Source organism: Radiomyces spectabilis (genome assembly GCF_025331425.1).
Source record: "Radiomyces spectabilis strain NRRL 2753 chromosome Unknown BYT42scaffold_16, whole genome shotgun sequence".
NCBI lineage: Eukaryota > Fungi > Mucoromycota > Mucoromycetes > Mucorales > Radiomycetaceae > Radiomyces > Radiomyces spectabilis.
Window position 1 is genome coordinate 365,955 of NW_026251941.1, and position 18,916 is coordinate 384,870.

Below are 18,916 nucleotides of genomic sequence, written 5' to 3' on the forward strand. Positions count from 1 at the left end.
GCGATATGAATACCTGAATAGCGCATTGTAGCTGGCACAAAATAAAAAGAAAATGTATCCGTAGAGCTCGAGGTGGATAAACAATATTTTCAGCGTCTTTTTTTTTCTCTTTATTATTTCCATAACTGATTAACGTTCTTGCGACGCACAATCGGTCCAACAATCACAATACCAGCCACTAACCCAACCATTGTCAATAGCAATTGAGACTTTGAAAAGTCTTCACTGAGAACATCAAACTGTCGGCTTGGCGACGATCGCGTGAAGAAGGTGTCCAAACCATAAGCAAATACCAGCGACGTGGATTCCAACATGGCAGGAGTTGTGCTAATATGCCGAATACCAGCAACCTAAGAGGTGCCATTATCAGTCATTGCCCAGTATCCATTTTGCAATGGTGTTCATACCTCCAAGTTATACGACAAGAACGCTCGTCGTTCGTCAGGGATAGGCGCATATGGAATGAGTGCTTCCTCTTGATCGTCCTTGCTAGGTTTATCAAGTGGTCGTCGAGGATCCAACAGGCGTTTGTTTACGCCCATGATTTGGTTCGACGTCAAGGCGACTATCAGGGTGAACACAGCATGATTAAACCCAGAACCCTAACAGAAAGCGTTGTTTCGACTCACATAAAATTTCGCGTGTCGATACGCCATTGCGTGTCGTCGTCACACCTACTGACTGCACAGCATAAGGGAAGGCAAAAGCCGCCGATCGAACGGAAGGCTTCATGTTATCAAACGATGAGAAATTCACACTAAAATAAAGGGTAAAAACCATGTTAATTTCACAAGACACGCACACACAGCCTGGCCCGGTAATCCGGATGGCGTCAACCTACGTGGCTACTCTTTCGTTCTCGTGTTCGCCTTCGAAAAGTTCCAGGACTACCGCTTGATAACCTTTGAACCGATTGTCATTGCTCCAAAAGTGATAAATGACCCAGTTTTCTGCTTGTACAATGTGGACTGGGTTGGTGCTTGCATCGACCTTGTCGTGCACCGTCTCGTACAGAATCGTGCCTTTGACCGAGTCGATAATACGAATCAACATTTTCTCCTCTTCTTCAATCGTCGATACCAGCGTAAACATGTTTGGATTCAGATACTTGTACAGCACATTGCGATTGCCGAGCACGCGACCCAAAGACGCGACTTTTTCGTTGGATGGTTGTTTTCCACTAGCCACAATAGCTTCGTTTTGAGGCAACGTCAACGTCCACATGGGCGAAGCGGTCAAGCTGCCGCGATAACCTTCATTCACTTGGTAACCGCGGAAAGATCCGTCGTGAGCTTGATGCATAAAGTAAAAGTTGGGTCGGAAACGGCTGAAAGCTTCACGAGCTCCGGCCGTATCAGGGTAGATGTACACGCGGCTGGTCCCGGCTTCAAAGATGGCTAAAAGGTGGGTACGTTCTTCGGGATCTTCGATGGGAAGCGGCATCACTTTGCTGACGCTGATCTCGGTTGAAATCTGAGGTTCGAAAAACATTTCGGCTTCCGGAATTTGCGAGTAATAATCTTGGCCTGTAAACCCATTCATGCGGTAGAAATGCGTCGTTTGATATCCTCCATCCACACTTCGACCAATGGCAACCACCACAGGCGGTAACTTGACCGTGGTTGATCTCACTACGTGGATCTCTTCGAATTCCACATCCGCGAAATACCGCGTCCATACAATAGCTCCTTTGCGGGCCGAATCCTGCGCGATAATTTTACCGGTATCGGTGACGGAGATGAGCAATTTTCGCATACCAAAGTTGTCCCGGTAAAGCACTTCGGAAGTCGCGGAAGTATTCATCCAGCATGCTTGGGTACGAAGCATCGATTGGGTAGAATCCAATCGTCCCAAACCGGTCAGCGTGTTGGAAGCGACCATATCCGTGAAATGGTGAATCACCCACTTTGGCAATTGCTGCAATTCCATCACGTGCGTTGACAGGCGACGAATGTATCGCGTCAAAGGATGAACGTTGGCCTGCTCCTCTTTGGATTCGTCCAGTTCGTCCGACATTTGTGTCCACAGCTGTTTCTCGGGCAAATCCAAGAATTCCGTCGCCGTAATGTGGCCCAGTGCTTCTTCGCGAGACCACATCACCGCCGTGTCGTTGAACATGAAAGCTGAACCACTGGCTGTCACCACGTACAGATGAATAGGTGAGGTGTTAATAAGATTGGTAATCACAATATCTCCGGTGAGAGACACATCGTGAGGAATGGTCACTTGTCGCCTCACTTGGCCGCCCAGTGACATCACGGTGGCCGATAATTCGGTAGATGATGATTTGCCAACAAGCACAAGTGTCGCATCCGACACGGCCGCAGCACCAAATGCCTCCTAAAAAATGAATAGAAATTATCACTATCAGTAAACGCGTGCTGACAGCAATGGCGGAAAAAACGGTTGTACCTGAACCCCTTGGTCGTGCACCAGAGAGAATGACTTGGCATCCGTCGACAATTTCAAAACAGCGGTCACTGTAGCAAAGGTATCTTCTGCTACCTCGACATCAGCCGTGACAATGAACAGGTTCAGGTGAGGGTCCTGATCCAGCGTAGTCAACTCAAATGTATCCAAGAGAGCCCCCTTGAATGATGGAATAGAGTCGACCAATTTCTAAATATAACAAGAAAGGATAAGTAACACATGGCTAGACAAAACCAGTTTCTGTATACCTTGACGGCGATGGTGTGGACTTTGTTGGTACCAAGAATGTTCCAATGCAATGATTCGTTTTGTTTCCACAGCATATAATTGTTGACAAAGGAGACGTCGGATGGTTTGTGGCATGATACTTTGAGGGTTTTGACAATGTCACCTGTGGCGTTATCAAGTACGGTGACGTGGAAGACCTGCTTGGTGGCCTCTTGATCCGGTTCATCAATTACATAGAGCTGGTTGTCCACGCGCTGCAGTCCCACGATATCCAAAGAGGATCTAGGGAGAATTTCTTAGCACAGAACTTTCCAAAAATATTGCAGCAGCAATACAGAAAACTTACACATCGGGTCGTTTCCATGACCAGATCTCGTCGCCGGCAGCGGACAGCTTGATCACCCCACCGTGCCCCACCACCGCCACATCGCCATTCTCCCATACCACGGGAGAAAACTCGGTGAACATTTGCGATTCCTCCAAATCACGTTCCCAAACTAAATAACCAGTATGGCTGTCCCAGAAACGCACCGTGGTGGTATCATCACACACCGTAAGAATGCCTGTGCTTGCATGGTTAGCCCCTTTTTTCCACGCAGAAAGCTACCGATGAATACCTTGGTCCGTTATTTTCATTTTGTCAATAGAGTCACTGAGTACTTGACGCCATGCTATCAATGGCCGACGTGGATGGTGAGATGCGTGGTTAAAAAACGATATACAGGGAAATCAAGAGATCTTACTAATAGCTCCCGATGCGACATCGAGTGAAGCAAGCACATTGCGTTCAGTAGCTACAATAAGTTGCGAGACACCTTGCAGTGCCGAAAGTCGAGTCTTTCCTAGCCAGGATTGATGCCTAACGGGGAATCTGTTTAGCAATGGGACGCGAAAGGATAAGCCGTAAACTGGTGCTGCTGTTGGATTACCAGTCAAAGGTGCCTGCTTGGGATTCGTAGATGGCTTGTACAGGTATCAGATACTGTAAGAAACATAGCAGCCCCAGTATCATCAGGTGCGTGCACCTGAAGAACTTCCCCATGATTGCTTGTGTGTTGTTGCTGAAACGAATCGCTCCACTAGCGCGTGCCCAACACTCGAATAATGGCGGGTGCACCCACCCAGTCTCATTCAATCACCGTCCAACACGCTGATTTCCAAAAATTTTGGGTCACTCATTTTCCCAGAGCATTCCCTCTTTGTGACAGCATGAAAAAAAAATTAGGCTTTTACACTAGGATCATTGATTAGGTTAGATGTTTCGTTGGATGATGTACTACAATATTAATGTTTATGAGTGTGTATGTGGTGTGTGGTATGATACAAAAAAAAGTAATGAATATGGCACGGTTTAAGGCAGGGCAATGTGGCGGTTCTAATGTTCCTCTAATTCTATATAATGATGATGATGATGATGATGTGAAATATGAACAGTTTTAAATCCTTCCAAAAACACTGAATTCATCCAATTCCTCTTCCTTTTCTGGAGCACGGTTGCGTTGGGCAATGAGTTTTCGTTGTTTTTCGCGTAGTTTGCGTTGCTGTTGATTGGCGAGAGGTGGAATCCGTTTGATGTGGCATCCACTGCACCGGGGTTGACAGATCCAGCAGTGAACAAATACATGGTCACATGCCCAGCATGCCATGCCTATGTTGATAATTCTCTGGCAACCAACATCGTTTCTCGGTGGTCGGTCCAACTGGCCGTCCTCGGGTACGGCAGCGTCGGGGTTGTTGTTTGGCAAGCTCAGATTCCCCATGCGCTGCTGCAAGCCATGCATGTCTCCGTCGGCCTGATAACCGCATTTCCGTATATCCAAGACAACATTGGCATCCTCGGATAATCGATTCAAAGTCTTTTGGAATACAGCCAGATGAGGTTCAAAATCCATGTAGTAATGGTATATGTCCAGTCGCTGCAGACGTAAAGAGCCCGGCTTCAACGTTCCACCTTTTAACATTTCTTGCAAAACTTTGGTATCGGCTTCGAGATTAGTGTTGAATCGTCTATTCTTCACACTTAGATGCCGTAAGTTGGGAAACTTGACAAGCATGACAATGGGTGAGAACATGGAATCGTCCGTGTTGTCCATATTAATCTAGATTGAAAAGAAAAAGGTTAAACTGAATCCTTAACAGACCCGATGTTTATGTCGGTACCTCTCGGACGAGAAACCGTAATCCGTTGGAGTCTCGGAACCGGCGAAGCGCGGCATAAATAGCATGCAGGGAGCCGTACTGAAGATCAAAAACGATGCGTCTCCAAATATAGGTAGATGCGAGCATGGGGTATCGGAAGTGACGGCATGTATCCATCAAATTCATGGTCGAACACACATCGAGTCGTATTACAATATCGGTGATGATTTCAAATGGCAACTCTTTGATTTTGGCCAAACATGGTGTTGCCGCTTCCTCCATGATGTGGCAAGAAAAAGGCAAAGATGTCAAACGAAAAAAAAAGGAAAGGATGACAAATCCTCTGCAGTTCTACAAAAGCACGTGACGAGCAATTTTCCCGCAATTGCTGAAGGATGTTATCCAATGGTCTCAGCACTTTGTATCAAACAGGATACAACGTTCATAATTGAATAGATCATCTTTGCGGCTGCATCATAAGTAAAACAGAAAAATAAAAGTAGAATGAGATAGGCAGATTCGGCAAGAATAATCCTGCTATTTGATGCAAGAAGCTCAAACACCGAAAAAAGTTCAAACTGTATATAACAACTAACAAAATGATCTGCTTTATAGAACTGGTACGTTGGCCCTTTACATGAATTCTTCATTGTGTGATCCTGGTTTGCATCCACAAGATTAAGCGCATGAGATAATAAGAAGCCAACCCCATTGACGTAACCTTGGACATATACAATGGAAACGTGTACATCACCGTCGTTTGTCTACAATACTGCTTTCTCTCCTAGAGCGTCTTACTCCAACTCCCAGCCTTTTTTTTTTATCGCTCATCTGCTTTATATCTACCTGCTGCATGTATTGATAGGATATACCGAAAAGACAGAGTTTGTTCGCACTTTCATCGTTGCTTGCCATCCGAACCTCAGTAGCGTCTTGTCAGTCATTTTTCGTGTATCCATTGGGCATTGAAATTTGATTTATGTAAAATAGAATGAAGGAATAAAGGAAAGGATAAAACCAATAACAACAGAGAAAAAAGAGCCAAGCGTTGTGACAATGTTGCAAGATGGACAGCCCATCTCGGCAGTAGAGAGGATGTCAAGGTTGTCGGAAAAAACGGGATGAGCTTTTAGTCCAATCTTCTTTTGTTCACCTATTCATCGCTCACACCATAACGCCTGTCCCCAGAGAGAGAGAAAAAAATGTCAATTCAATGCAAAACGTCCGAAGGATGATCTTTTTGTGCACTTACGATTTCAGCTCCTTCAGTTCTTCTTCTTTCTTTTGCAGATTCATCTTCTTTGTAATCTTGTTCTGTTGATAATAAAGTACGATCAAGTATCGACCCAGAATATTGTAACCTTGCAAATGCTCGCACGCGCTCTTTGCGTCAAAGATATCTTCATACACTACAAATGCTGAACCTCGGGTATCGGGAGCATTGCCACTGTGTATATCAAACCGATAGATTAGTCGCATGTCTACGTCACATGCACACGATTTGGATCACTTACACTCGAATCTGACGAATAGCACCGTATTTTCCAAATACTTCGTACATTTCTTCTGTGGTAATCTTGAAAGGCAAGTTCCTAATAATAAAAAGGACACACCATCGTTAGCTATGGATCGCTGCTGCTGCGGTTGCATTGTTATCACTCACTTTACGAACAGTACTCGATTGACTTCGGGAGGTAATCGTGCCTATTGTTATACGAATATAAGATGAGTCCATCAGCGTAAAACAAAACTGTGATTGCAGAAAACGTACATTGCGGTTGAAATTCATGGTAGATCAGTTGACAACCACTTTTTTTAGAATGACAAGAGGCCTAACCAAGTTCATTCATCCCCAAAATGAGCCAAAGTATTGAATGCACGTGACTCCGCGAGCGGAAATGATATTGTGACGGTTCTTGTTCCGGAGTGTACTGGCAAGGCTTGGTGTGGAGCGGGTGTTGATTTTTGGGAACCAACGTGTGGACGAGGAGAGGGAAACTCTACCGGGGCGGGGAGCGGGCAGGTTAAGCCATCCGTCGCAGCTGCCACAGTCAAGGTCTCCCTCTTTTTCACACATCTCTTTTTTTGAGGTTTGAATAGTAATCATGGTACGTTGAAAGAAAAGTGATTTGTAGATCTAATTCATGGATGGATGGATGGATCAATTTCGATACGAGGAAAAGATGGATGAATGGCTAATGGCATTTTTTATGATTAGGCTCCTGCCAAGAAGTCCACTGGAAAGAAGGTCGCTCCCGCTCCCTACCCCGTCAAGAGCAAGCAGACCACCAAGGGTGCTGCTAACCCTTTGATTGAAAAGACTCCCAAGAACTTCGGCATTGGTATGCATTTACTTCTTCACTTTTTCCACGGACAGAGACCCCGTTTTTCCCGAATCGATGAAAACTGATCTTTCCTCTTTCCAATTTGAACAGGCCAAGATATCCAACCCAAGCGTGATGTGTCCCGCTTTGTCAAGTGGCCCGCTTACGTTCGTCTTCAGCGCCAGAAGAAGATCATCTACCAGCGTTTGAAGGTTCCCCCGGCCATCAACCAGTTCACCCACGTCTTGGACAAGAACACTGCTACTCAGTTGTTCAAGCTTGCCAACAAGTACAGACCCGAGACCAAGGTTGAGAAGCGCGAACGTTTGAGACAGGCTGCTGCTGCCAAGGCCGAGAAGAAGGAAGTGGCCAAGACCGAGAAGCCTGTTGTGATCAAGCACGGTATCAACCACATTACCGCTTTGATTGAAGCCAAGAAGGCTCAATTGGTTGTCATTGCTGACGATGTCGATCCCATTGAATTGGTTATCTGGTTGCCCGCTCTCTGCCGCAAGATGGGTGTCCCATACTGCATTGTTAAGGGCAAGGCTCGTCTCGGTACTGTTGTCCACCAAAAGACCGCCACTGCTTTGGCTTTCACCGATGTCAAGGATGCCGACAAGGCTGAATTGGCCAACCTCGTGTCTGCTGTCAAGACCAACTTTGCCGACAAGTGGGAAGAACACCGCAGAACCTGGGGTGGAGGTATCAACGGTCCCAAGTCCAACGCTCGTTTGGCCAAGCGTGCCGCTATTGCTGCTAGAGAAGTTGCTGCTCGTCAGTAGATCTTGGGTTTGTCTTAATTTTCCAATAAATTAAACCTATCAAAAAGAGCGTGTTGTGTGTGTGTGTGTGTGTGTGTGTGTGTCATGCGCAATTAATCAAAAGTCGAGGTGGGGTTGGTGGATGTTATCACTGGTTAGTGAAAGTAAATATGGGCCGCGTGGATACCCAAGTTTCGGGGCCGGAGCGCGAGATAAAAAGCTGTAACGTCCAACGCGTACTGTTGATAAAAAGGCGAAAGGGATCCCAAGAAAGGTTGCATACATATTGACCCATTTTCGTTCAAGGCCCATATATTGAAATTGATATTGTGACTTTTTGTACACTCAGCATGGTTGTAATGTATAGAATAGACGTTTTTTTCTCTATGCTCGCTTTGGTGTGGACCTGAATGAAGCGAGTTTTTTCCTTTTCTCGTTTCCAGAAATTGAAACCCCCCCTCAGCGAGTGTGGTTCAATAGAAAAATCGGTCGTCCCAAATTCGGGGATGACGTTGAGGCGATTTTTCCCCATTGTTTGCTGCCCACAGTGGGAAAAAAGAGCTTATTTTTTGTACTTTTTATCTATTATTTACCCTACATCATGTCAGCACTCTACAATGACGAACGACCCTCTATATTCGTTATCCCAAATCCTCTGAGTTTTCTCGCTCACAAAGGCCGCACCATCGGATCCTATTTAGCAGGAGGATTGGTAAGGAGATTATTCCACAAGTTCATGTGGTTGTCCTTTGGTTTTCACGTTTGCATATGCATTTTCTCTTGACAGGTGGCTCTTGGTTGGTGGATATTTATTGATGCTGTTATCCAAGCTTCATCCGATCATACCGACGACGCTGTAAAGATGGGATTCGAAGATTGGTTCAGCGGTATTCTAACTTCCCTTGGCATGCTGGTGTAAGTGATTTTTGCAAACGATAAAAGCTGTGGTATAAACCAAATGACCCAAACAACGTGAATTAAACTTATAATACTTTGATTTAGCATCAACCTTATCGACAAATCACGGCTTCAAGGAGAGGCGTTTTCTTATGCGGGCAGCAACCTTGTGTGGAAAGCTCGGCTATTCTTGTTTCTTGGTTTTGCATTGATTGCCGGAGGTTTTGCCGGTTCGGTGGTAAGTAGGGCGAGAAGAGAGGTGGATGTGGCGAGTAGGATGAAATTCATCTCATGCATTGGGGCGTCGTACTTTTTTTTATAGTGCGTTTTGATTATCAAATACGTGGTGAATCACGATTCAGCACAGCCTTACTTGTATTACGGCGTAGCGGCTGTCGTGCAATGTACTTTATTGATGTTTAGTTCTGCTATTTTATGGGTCGCACAGAGCACACAAGAGGTAGGACGCCACAATGAAAAAAATGAATCTGTCATCCCACCACTCATCTTTGATTCTCGTCTTCTTCCCTACAGGAATATGAGTACAATGTTCGTTTGTAGATAAATAGATTATAATCTTTTCAAGTTACTTTCCATGGTAATGAAATAAAAAAAGGTTAAAGATTAAAAACGATCAAGATTCTTTTTCCAGTGAATGTAGCAGGAACGGCCCTATTTGGCTTTGATCCGCCAACGACAGACAATGACAGGGCACATCCTCGCTTGATTTCAAGCCTTTTGGAATCTGCTCTTTTTTTTCAACGTCATGGTCATATCAATTATCATTGTATAGTTGTCAAGGTGATATGTATTACATTTGGTTTAATCTGTTATTTCACGTTGGCGATCCAATTCCTATGACAACGCCAGAGAAAAAGACAAATAAAGGTGCACACAGTGATGATAGGATGGAAATAGCTTGGGATGGGTTATGGTTCTACAGAGGCAAGTGTGACAGGTTTGCCTTATTGTTTTATTTTGTATTGTGGATTATTGAGAGATTCCAAATGAGGAGATCAGGTTGTGAAAAATAATGATCCAATTGCAAAGATAAGAAATAAAAAAATGTACGCACTATAAAAAATGCTAATTGAAACATCGGCAATGGAAGCTCTTCGCAGTATGATTGGTTTGCTATATGGCATTGTTCAAATTTTTATGGTGTGTGGATGATATAGCACTTTTTTGCATAATGAGGATAAGGACCTCGTTTTCACTTGTTGTGCTTTTCACTTTTCTTCACCAGTCCATCATTGGCACGGTGATAGATTGCGATCATTGTAGGTTCGTGAGGGTATGCTCGTTAGTGGAAATAAGGTTTGGATGCTCAGATGGTCAGATAATCGGTAGTTCAAAGGGTTGAAAGAGACTTTGTTGATTTAGGAAAGAATGGCGGCGTTTGCAAATTGTTCGTGTAACTAAGAGTGGGTTTTCTTTTTTCTTTTTTGACTCCCTCTTTGATTTACACGCGCCAATTGAGCCTTTTTTTAAACCTTGTTTTTTTTTTTTCTTCTTCTTCCTCTTCTTCTTCTTGGCCTATTTCCTGTCTTTTTGGTTCCTTTCCCTTTTTTGTACTTTTTTTGATTGAATTTTTATTTTTATTTTTGGGTCGTACCTTTTTGTGTGTTCATCTCTTTCTTTTTTTTTTTTTTCCAACCACCCCATTGCCACTTTGTATAGCTTAGTATGGCCGATCGACGTAGTGGCATGGTCCAGTCTTTCGGTTACCCTCAAACGGGGTCCATTGTCAGTAGAGCGGTAGCGGCGGCGGCGGCTAATAACCACCATTCCAGTCGACGCACAGGAAGAGGATCCAAACGATATTCGGTATCCGTCTTTTACTCCATGGCCGCAGAACAAGATGTAGAAGTAGAAGATGAACTGGCCAAAGGTACAGCGACTCATCCTTTCTCTTTTGGCCACGGAATTGCCTCACAAAAAATATGCCCAAAAAGTGAATGGCGGTGTGGCATGGCCATCTCCTTTTCTTACGCATTCCCCTTTTAGCTCAACGAACATTACGCGAATTGAAAGCCAAAATATCAGCCCAATCGAAAAAAAACTTTATGCGTGAACGAGACGTGCGATTTCTGGATTCTCGTATTGCTCTTTTAATTCAGAGTCGAATGGCATTGGACGAGGTAGCTTGGATCGAACAAAAGAAAAAAGATGCGGTGCTGTTGGCCATCTCCTTCAAACTCATTCATCTTGTTTTTCTTCTCAACACGTAGCAAAACGAAGTCGCTTCACGTTTGGAAGAACACGACGACGATAATGACGATCATTACCCCGATGACCGAAAAATGCAACAATACGGCAACCTCTTCTTTCTGTTGCAAAGCGAACCTCGCCATATTGCCACTCTGTGTCGTCTCGTGAGTCTCGCCGAAATCGACACCTTGCTTCAAACCGTCATGTTCACCTTGTACGGAAACCAGTACGAAAGTCGTGAAGAACATTTGCTTTTAACCATGTTTCAGGTAAGCCCCTCATCCTTATCCATATCAGGCCATTCATTATGCCGCTCTTTAAGTTTTGGTTGGCGAGTCGTGGAAAAGGGACCAAAATGAAAAAGAGAGAATAACAAGACAATTACAAATAAGGTTTTTTTTTATCTCAATGTTGTATGATTTCTCCAATTAGAATGTCCTAGCGGCACAGTTTGAAACGACGGCTGAATTCACGTCTTTACTTCGGGCCAATACACCCGTCTCGCGTATGATGACAACGTATACCCGTCGTGGACCCGGTCAATCGTACCTGAAATCCGTCTTGTCCGATAAAATCAACAAGTTACTCGAGCATAAAGACCTTAATTTGCAAATTAATCCGCTTAAGGTAAGGCATCACCACCTGCATGATTTTTTTTATCAAATTAATAAAATTAACCCATCTGATTTGATTGCAGGTCTACGATGAGATGATTGAACAGATGGAAGAACAAGGCGAATTACCATCCAATATCATGAGAAGCGTGACATCTGATGTCGCCGCCGCGCATCCACGCGTGCAAGCCATGATCCATCCACGATTGAAAACGCTGATGGATATCGCCAATTCTTTTCTAGGCACCATTATTCATTCCTTGGATCAAGTACCTTACGGTATCCGATGGATTTGTAAACAGATCCGTTCCCTTACCAAACGCAAATATCCAGACGCCACTGACCACGCCATCTCTTCACTCATTGGCGGATTTTTCTTCTTACGTTTTGTCAATCCGGCGATTGTCACCCCGCAAGCATACATGCTCGTCGATTGTGTTCCCAGCAATCACCCTCGTACCACCTTGACTTTGGTAAAGATTTAAATAACAAACAAACAACAGACAAAAGAAAAAAAAAAAGGAGGAAGAGAAAAACAAAATTATGTCAAATGCCTTGACACTCTGTCGCTGATAATACTCACCTTGCGATTTCTTCTTACTTTTTAGATTGCAAAAATGTTGCAGAACCTCGCGAATAAGCCATCTTATGCCAAGGAGAGTTACATGATTCCTACGAACCCTTTCGTGGAAGAGAACAAGCAACGTACGATGCAGTTTCTTAACGATCTGTGCGAAGTTGGAGACTTTTATGAATCGTTGGAAATGGACCAGTATATGGCCCTGTCGAAAAAAGACATCGTGATCAACATTACGCCGAATGAAATTTACAATACACAAGCGCTGCTTCAGCAACACATCCAAATCCTGGCCCCCAAACCCACCGATCACCTGCGTATCCTTACAACGGAAGTAGGCCCCGCCCCCTCTCAAGTCCCGCGCAAGGAAAACAAACCCATTGAATTACCCTTGTTCAGCCGATGGGAAATGCCTATCCAGGGTAAGTGTTGGGCAATGGGTTCAAAGGCAGCGAGCAGGGACGAATGGACCAATTAAGGGTAGATGGAGACTAATGTTTGTTTTTCAACTAGATCTAACAATGACCCTCATGTCAGAAAATAACATTACGCAAAATGACATTTTGTATATGGAAACCAAAGCGATTTTTGTGCAATTGATTCGTTCGCTTCCGCATTTGAGCAAACAGCCCTTGAACTTGCAGATGATTGCTGAAACTGCCGCCACCGCCACCAAAGACGGTCAGTTGGTTCGCAAAGGTATCAAAGTGAAGGAAATGCTGCGTGAATTGGAAGAGGCGGGGATTATCGATCATGGCGATGGATATCAGCTGCTGGTGGAAGAGATCACGCAGGAACTAGCTCATCTCGGTGACCTCAAGTTGAAAGTCATGGAAGAGATCCGGTCATTGGAAAGTGTCTACAAGACGATTCAGGATCATAACAATTACCTCAAGAGCCAATTGGAGAGCTACAAAGCGTACCTTCAAAACGTACGTATCCAGAGTGGCGGCGGCGGCGCCGACAAGTCGAATAAGAAACAAGTCGGTATTGGTGTGGAAGTGGATGGCAAAGTAAAGAAGTCGGTGAAAACCATCCACATCCAAGGCCCTTTTAAATTCACTCATCAACAACTGGAAAAGGAAGGCATCATTGCTCACACCGAAGTCCCCGAAATAAGGTACAAGAGATTTTATGAGCCCAATTGGGAGAGGCAATTCATCTTAACCATGGCTGTTTTTTGGTAGACGAAATAATATATATTTAACGATATCATCCCCGATTCCCGGCACTTTTATCATTTCCATTCATTACAAGGCGCGCGATAAACCAATCCTGGAGATTGATTTAAAGCTAGACGATTTACTTGAAAAGCAGCAAGATAATATTTCCATGTTGGATCTCGAATACATCCAACTGAATGTCAGTAAAACGCTGCAGTTACTGACAAAGACATTCATGACACGAAACAAGTAAGCCCATTTTCTCGCTAATCGCATTGGAACGATTTGACTTAATGTCAATCTTACATTGATAGAACCGGTTTCTTTTCATAAAAACCAAAAAAAAAAAAAAGCCATGCAGTGGGGTTGTTGCCCTATGTATCCGCCATCGTCACGATCCTCCTCTTTATCTCTTTTTTTTCTTCTCGATCGCATCCTTGAAGTATGATATTTACGTTATTTTTCTTTACCTTTTTTTTGTCCTCCTATCTTTATTGCTTTTTTTATTATTATTGTTTGGCTCGCTTCTATTACTTTAGCTGACTGATCATACGTTTTCAATTCATTTATAAATTACAACTCTCATCACGTTCATATGATCACCTATTATTTTTACAAAAATGATTTAATAAGTGGGATTATTGGATACAGACAAGTTACTAATGGGTTTTAACAATGAATTTCTTTCTGTAATGAATTTCTTTTCTCGCTGTGGTTTCGTGTGATGTTTCCAAGCGTAAGAGGGGAAGGGTTTTTTTTTTTTGTTGGTTGCTTTTTTCTACAATTTGCCAAGGTCTTCCACCAGACTATTGACCATATCGACCGTTGGGATATATGTCTGAGCTTCGGTTTGCTTCTTTCCGACCGTGCTAGTAATAGCGTGAGGGATGTCGTTCAGGTAGGAGAAGACCACCTCATCCGTCTTGCCGTCACCAACACACAGGATAAAGTCAATGGAGGGCAAACCGAGATCCTTGATGATGTTGCGCACAGCCGTGGATTTGTCAATAGACGAAGGTCGCAATTCCAATGTCTTGTTACCGAGCACAATCGATAGTGCCATGTGGCTCAACAATTTCTCTAAGTTCACTTGCAATTCGGTGGCTTGCCAGCTGCCGAATTCAGGATCGGCATTGCGGTAATGCCAGGTCAAGTTGATTTCCTTTTCTTCAATAAATGAACCAGGCGTACGTTCCGTGTAATGTTGGAACAGAGGACGAATGGTTTCCTTCCAGCTGGGATCGATTTGTTCCACCAAGCAGTACCAGTTATTATCTTCTTCCTTGATCAGTTTACCGTCCGTGGAGGAAGCAGCCGGCTTGATCGACTCGCGCACGCTGGCAGGATGCTTGTAGAAACAGCCGTGTTCCGCAGACAAACCAACACCGGTGGAGGCGAACCAGGCATCCAAATGTTGTCGTCCACGTCCAGACAAGATGTACACGTACGTATCGGGCTGAGCAGCAAGCGCCTTGAGGTGCTCCAAGACTGTTGCCGAAGGTTTGGCAAATTCGGGAAGCTTGTGTGTGGTAGTCAATGTACCATCATAGTCCAACAAGATGAGTTTCTTCTTTTGGGATGCTTTGGCCTTCTGAATCACATCCTTGACATCCAACTGAGGCATCGAAGCGCGTTGACCAAATTCATCGCTGACACGACACAGTTCGTTCACAAAGCTGACACCCCAGTAGGCGGCCGTGTACTTGGTCACGTAGCGGTAAAGCTTCTGGTGGTTGGCTTTGCGCACATCGGCAGGCATGGTCACTGCTTCGTGAATAGCATTGGCCAATTCTTCGGTGTTCCAGGGATTCACAATAATAGAACCATTCAAAGACTGGGCCGCACCGGCAAATTCGGAAAGGATCAACACACCGTGCTTCTCTTGTTGCGACGAAATGTATTCGTAAGACACCAAGTTCATACCGTCACGAGTAGAAGAGACAAGGCACACATCCGAAGCAGCATACAGAGCCACCAGTTCATCGAAAGGAATGGAACGGTGCATAAAGTGAATAGGCACAAATTCCACGGTACCTGCAAAATTAAAAGAAGAAAAATACCATATTTAGTGCACCCGCGTGTGAAATAGTTTTTCAACATCAACCTCGGGGTATTCCTTTGGCTCTCTTTTTTTTTGCCCCAGTCGACATTGGAGAACAGAAATAAACGTGGGGAGCAAGGGTTTGAGAGGCTTACCATATTGACCGTTGATACGGCCGACCAATTCGTTGATGGTGCTACGCAATTGCTGGTATTCTTCCACATCCTCACGGGACGGGATGGCGAGTTGCACAAGTACAACCTTGCCTACCCATTCAGGATGCTGGCTCAGGAACACTTCCATAGCATGCATCTTTTGGGGGACACCCTTGATGTAATCGAGACGATCGACACCGACAATGAGTTTGCAGTCACCGAAGCGGCTCTTTAATTGTTCAATACGGGCTTGAATCTTGGAATCTTTAAGGCCATCGGTGAACTTTTCGGGATCAATACCGATGGGGAAAGTTCCGACTTGAATATATCTTCCTTCGAATTCCACACCATTCGGCATAGTTGAAAGTCCGAGAATACGCGTGCATGACGACAGAAAATGGCGAGCATAGTCGTACGTGTGGAAACCCAGAAGGTCACACTCTAAAACACCGAGCAAAATTTCTTTGCGCACGGGCAAGATTCTAATTTTACATGCAGAATCGATAGTTATTATTCCCATTCAACTGAGATTCCCTTTCGTTTGCCTTGTTTTCCTCCTTACCTATAGATTTCACTGCTGGGGAAAGGTGTATGCAAGAACCAACCAATCTTGATGTTCTTCTTGGTTTTCTTTCGAAGCATGGCGGGAAGAAGCATCAGGTGATAGTCCTGGATCCAAACAAGATCACCGTCTTCGACAATCTTGTCAATAGCGTCGGCGAACAATTGATTGACGCGCTGATAACCCTCCCACCATTCTTCATTGAACGAGATTTCACCGGGATGGTAATGGAAAAGAGGCCACAGAATACTGCAGATAAACAACAATCAGCCAATGTAAACACAACCACAAACAAATATAAAAACCATCCACATGCTGATGAACTATTTTTTAATCATACCTGTTTGAGAAACCGTTATAATGGAGATCCGCCAAATCGTTATCGACAAAGACAGGCATCGTCGAGGTTTCATCCAATAACTTTTCTTCTAGATGTTTCCGATCTTCTTGCGGAACGTCAAGACCTGCGTCATTGGAACAGCAAAAGCAGAAAAGTCAGCTCTTTTACTCTTTCTGCCTGATTATTGTGTGAAGGGTTTACCTGGCCATCCGATCCATGTAAATGTCATCATTTTCTTGAGACCGCTTAATGCAGCCACCAGACCACCTGACGACATTTTGAAGTCGTAGTCATTAGTTTCAGGGTTCTTGGTCACCGTCACTGGCAGACGGTTGGAGACCACGAGAAGACGAAGCTTATCGTTTCCCTCTGGCTTGGTATTGGACGAAGACATGATCTTTTTCTTTTGTTATACAGTGGAGAAGAAAGAGGACAAGAGAAAAAGAAAAAGAAAAAAAGTGTGCGGGACAGGAGAAGAAAAAGAATATGCGTTCAAGTGAAATACACGAAAAAGAAAAAAGAAAAAATTGAAGATCAGTTGATACAGTTGCTGGGGACGGAATATGTGCGCCCGGCACACAACTCACAGTCACAGGTCGGGCGGACGTCCATGGTTTCTGAGTTCCCCATCTCAGAGAAATGGCTTGCCCAATGCGTCATTTCCTCACACAAACCCGTCCTATCCCGGTACACAGAATATCCACGTTACAATACTATTTCCAGTTATATATAAAAAAGCAACAATAAACCTTTTTGTACATAAAGAGGGACATTTCCCTTGATTAGGATGATCGGGACCAACGGATCGAATTCCCTTGCTCACCCGGACAGTCGGACTTTTTCCACTCGCAAGTTTCTGTCTCTAAACTACGTCATTTGCGTAATGTCATTGTCATTTGATTTCAGAACTCTTGGATCGGCCAATAAAAAATCATGGGGATCGAAGTCCTTGGAATATTAGTAGACATTCGACTTTTTTTTTGTGGCCCATGGGCGTAGGAGCGGGCCCCTGATATCATGGTCCACACCACCCGCAGGCAGCGAAAGCCCACCTCGATCAATGACGGCAACGCTTTCCATCTCCGAAAATGAACCATTGTTTACAAAACCCGGATCATCCTGTTTTCATTTCGTTACATAATCAAACCGTTTTATCCCAGCCATCCACCACATGTAAACAACCCTTCATAGCCCAATGCACATGTGGAACCTAGATTTGATGGCGTAAAATATTGGCGACATCCTTGATTACGTAGTGCCTTGAACGATCAAATCAATCGTTCACATAAAACGCAGCCATCGTAACGCGTATCAGAGAGAGAAGTGATTCATCGAATGCGAGTACTGCAACGATGATTTTGATCGTTCTATCGCCTGTTCCAAATCTTTTTGGTCATATGAAAAAATCCTAACTTTTTTCATTTCACAGGAGGAATATCACTGTTAAATCATTGTGCTTTTCTTTGATATTTTGGTAAAAGGCAACTTTTATTGAGGTATCCAAATTTGAAAGCCGGATTCGCAGATCAACATAAAAGCACGGCTTCGAGTGCTTAACATTGAGTAAGATCTCTCATTAACATCAAGAGCATGCAACCTATGTCCACAAATCAAAACTCCAAAATAGGGAAGGAAGAGGAGACAAACTCAGAAGTGGTCAACTCTATTCAGGGTTGAGACGCAATAGTCTTGAAACTTTGGAATATTCCAAGATGAAAAGGAACGTGATCTGGTTTATCATTTTTATTTGTTTTATTGATCGAGAAATGGGCTAATGTTGAAATGTCTTGCCAGAGAGCTTTTTCAGTCTTGCCATCCATTGTTTTGGCGAATGCTTTACGGTAGCTGATCTTTTAGGCTGTTTTTGATCGCTTTGTGATACTCTTGAATGATCCGTCACTGCAGTTGGAGGGGCCAAAATTTGAGATTTTATCTTTGTCTGCTGCGAAATGGATTGGCAATCAACTGATCCAGACGGATCCAGCGACCGATTCTCGGAAGCTGTTGGGTTCCCTGATGTTGACAACCGAGACGTAGATTGGAATTCTTCCAAGTTGTCATCGGTGGACAGAATAGCGGACGAGTCTAGAACGTCACTTGACAGCAAGGAATCGGTTTTGATTTCATCATCCTCATTATCCAGGGAAGTGGTGGGAAGAATGGGGCACAATATGCTCGGTAGTTTGGATGGCTCCAGGCTCATATCGAAACGGTGTCTCAGCGACTCTTCGGTACACTGCTCTTCGTGTTGTGGCTGATGTTGCTGTTGTTGCCAGTTGACCGGTGTTGGAGGCTTTTTATTGGGGGTGCTGTAGAGTTTGGGCGTGGGTGAAGCGGATGGGAAGAATACAGGGGATGGCGTTGAAAGCCAGCGTACCTCGGTTTCGGCAATGGTCATGGTAGGAAACAGTCGCTTAGGAATAAAAAAAAAAAAAAATTAAAGTAGTGTTGGCAACAAGAGAAACCATTTT

At 44.2% G+C, this 18,916-nt stretch overlaps 8 protein-coding genes across 8 annotated transcripts; 3 read left to right on the top strand and 5 right to left on the bottom strand.

The window, feature by feature from the left end:
- Positions 1-67: 67 nt before the first annotated feature.
- Positions 68-3,749, bottom strand: BYT42DRAFT_587721 (uncharacterized protein). Its single transcript, XM_051570191.1, has 10 exons — positions 3,588-3,749; positions 3,402-3,517; positions 3,276-3,329; positions 3,005-3,221; positions 2,679-2,940; positions 2,413-2,619; positions 842-2,340; positions 630-757; positions 408-565; positions 68-350 (listed from the first exon to the last, which is right to left on the bottom strand). Exons 1-10 carry the CDS (start codon positions 3,698-3,700, stop codon positions 114-116), a joined length of 2,991 nt encoding a protein of 996 aa, XP_051418860.1. The 5' UTR covers positions 3,701-3,749; the 3' UTR covers positions 68-113.
- A 168-nt stretch (positions 3,750-3,917) lies between these two features.
- BYT42DRAFT_587724 (uncharacterized protein) lies at positions 3,918-5,179 on the bottom strand. Its single transcript, XM_051570192.1, has 2 exons — positions 4,819-5,179; positions 3,918-4,757 (listed from the first exon to the last, which is right to left on the bottom strand). The coding sequence occupies exons 1-2, from the start codon at positions 5,077-5,079 to the stop codon at positions 4,095-4,097; spliced, it is 924 nt and encodes a 307-aa protein (XP_051418861.1). The 5' UTR covers positions 5,080-5,179; the 3' UTR covers positions 3,918-4,094.
- A 771-nt stretch (positions 5,180-5,950) lies between these two features.
- BYT42DRAFT_595848 (uncharacterized protein) lies at positions 5,951-6,586 on the bottom strand (the record flags this gene model as incomplete). The annotated part of the gene is made up of 5 exons (XM_051570885.1): positions 5,951-5,975; positions 6,050-6,244; positions 6,312-6,389; positions 6,461-6,501; positions 6,569-6,586. The coding sequence occupies 5 exons, from the start codon at positions 6,584-6,586 to the stop codon at positions 5,951-5,953; spliced, it is 357 nt and encodes a 118-aa protein (XP_051418862.1).
- A 316-nt stretch (positions 6,587-6,902) lies between these two features.
- Positions 6,903-7,906, top strand: BYT42DRAFT_595849 (50S ribosomal protein L30e-like protein; the record flags this gene model as incomplete). The annotated part of the gene is made up of 3 exons (XM_051570886.1): positions 6,903-6,905; positions 7,016-7,139; positions 7,233-7,906. The coding sequence occupies 3 exons, from the start codon at positions 6,903-6,905 to the stop codon at positions 7,904-7,906; spliced, it is 801 nt and encodes a 266-aa protein (XP_051418863.1).
- Positions 7,907-8,403: 497 nt separating this feature from the next.
- BYT42DRAFT_587728 (uncharacterized protein) lies at positions 8,404-9,398 on the top strand. Its single transcript, XM_051570193.1, has 5 exons — positions 8,404-8,597; positions 8,673-8,800; positions 8,888-9,020; positions 9,105-9,242; positions 9,317-9,398. The coding sequence occupies exons 1-5, from the start codon at positions 8,487-8,489 to the stop codon at positions 9,341-9,343; spliced, it is 537 nt and encodes a 178-aa protein (XP_051418864.1). The 5' UTR covers positions 8,404-8,486; the 3' UTR covers positions 9,344-9,398.
- A 1,229-nt stretch (positions 9,399-10,627) lies between these two features.
- BYT42DRAFT_595851 (Rho GTPase activation protein) lies at positions 10,628-13,600 on the top strand (the record flags this gene model as incomplete). Its single annotated transcript, XM_051570887.1, is given in 9 exon segments — positions 10,628-10,673; positions 10,790-10,923; positions 11,014-11,262; positions 11,426-11,620; positions 11,691-12,080; positions 12,216-12,606; positions 12,698-13,116; positions 13,129-13,304; positions 13,372-13,600. 9 exon segments carry the CDS (start codon positions 10,628-10,630, stop codon positions 13,598-13,600), a joined length of 2,229 nt encoding a protein of 742 aa, XP_051418865.1.
- A 107-nt stretch (positions 13,601-13,707) lies between these two features.
- On the bottom strand, positions 13,708-16,950 carry BYT42DRAFT_587731 (glycosyltransferase family 20-domain-containing protein). Its single transcript, XM_051570194.1, has 5 exons — positions 16,647-16,950; positions 16,446-16,569; positions 16,106-16,354; positions 15,544-16,025; positions 13,708-15,381 (listed from the first exon to the last, which is right to left on the bottom strand). Exons 1-5 carry the CDS (start codon positions 16,837-16,839, stop codon positions 14,126-14,128), a joined length of 2,304 nt encoding a protein of 767 aa, XP_051418866.1. The 5' UTR covers positions 16,840-16,950; the 3' UTR covers positions 13,708-14,125.
- An 881-nt stretch (positions 16,951-17,831) lies between these two features.
- BYT42DRAFT_587734 (uncharacterized protein) lies at positions 17,832-18,896 on the bottom strand. The gene has a single exon (XM_051570195.1). It carries the CDS (start codon positions 18,841-18,843, stop codon positions 18,217-18,219), a length of 627 nt encoding a protein of 208 aa, XP_051418867.1. The 5' UTR covers positions 18,844-18,896; the 3' UTR covers positions 17,832-18,216.
- Between the last annotated feature and the right edge of the window lie 20 nt (positions 18,897-18,916).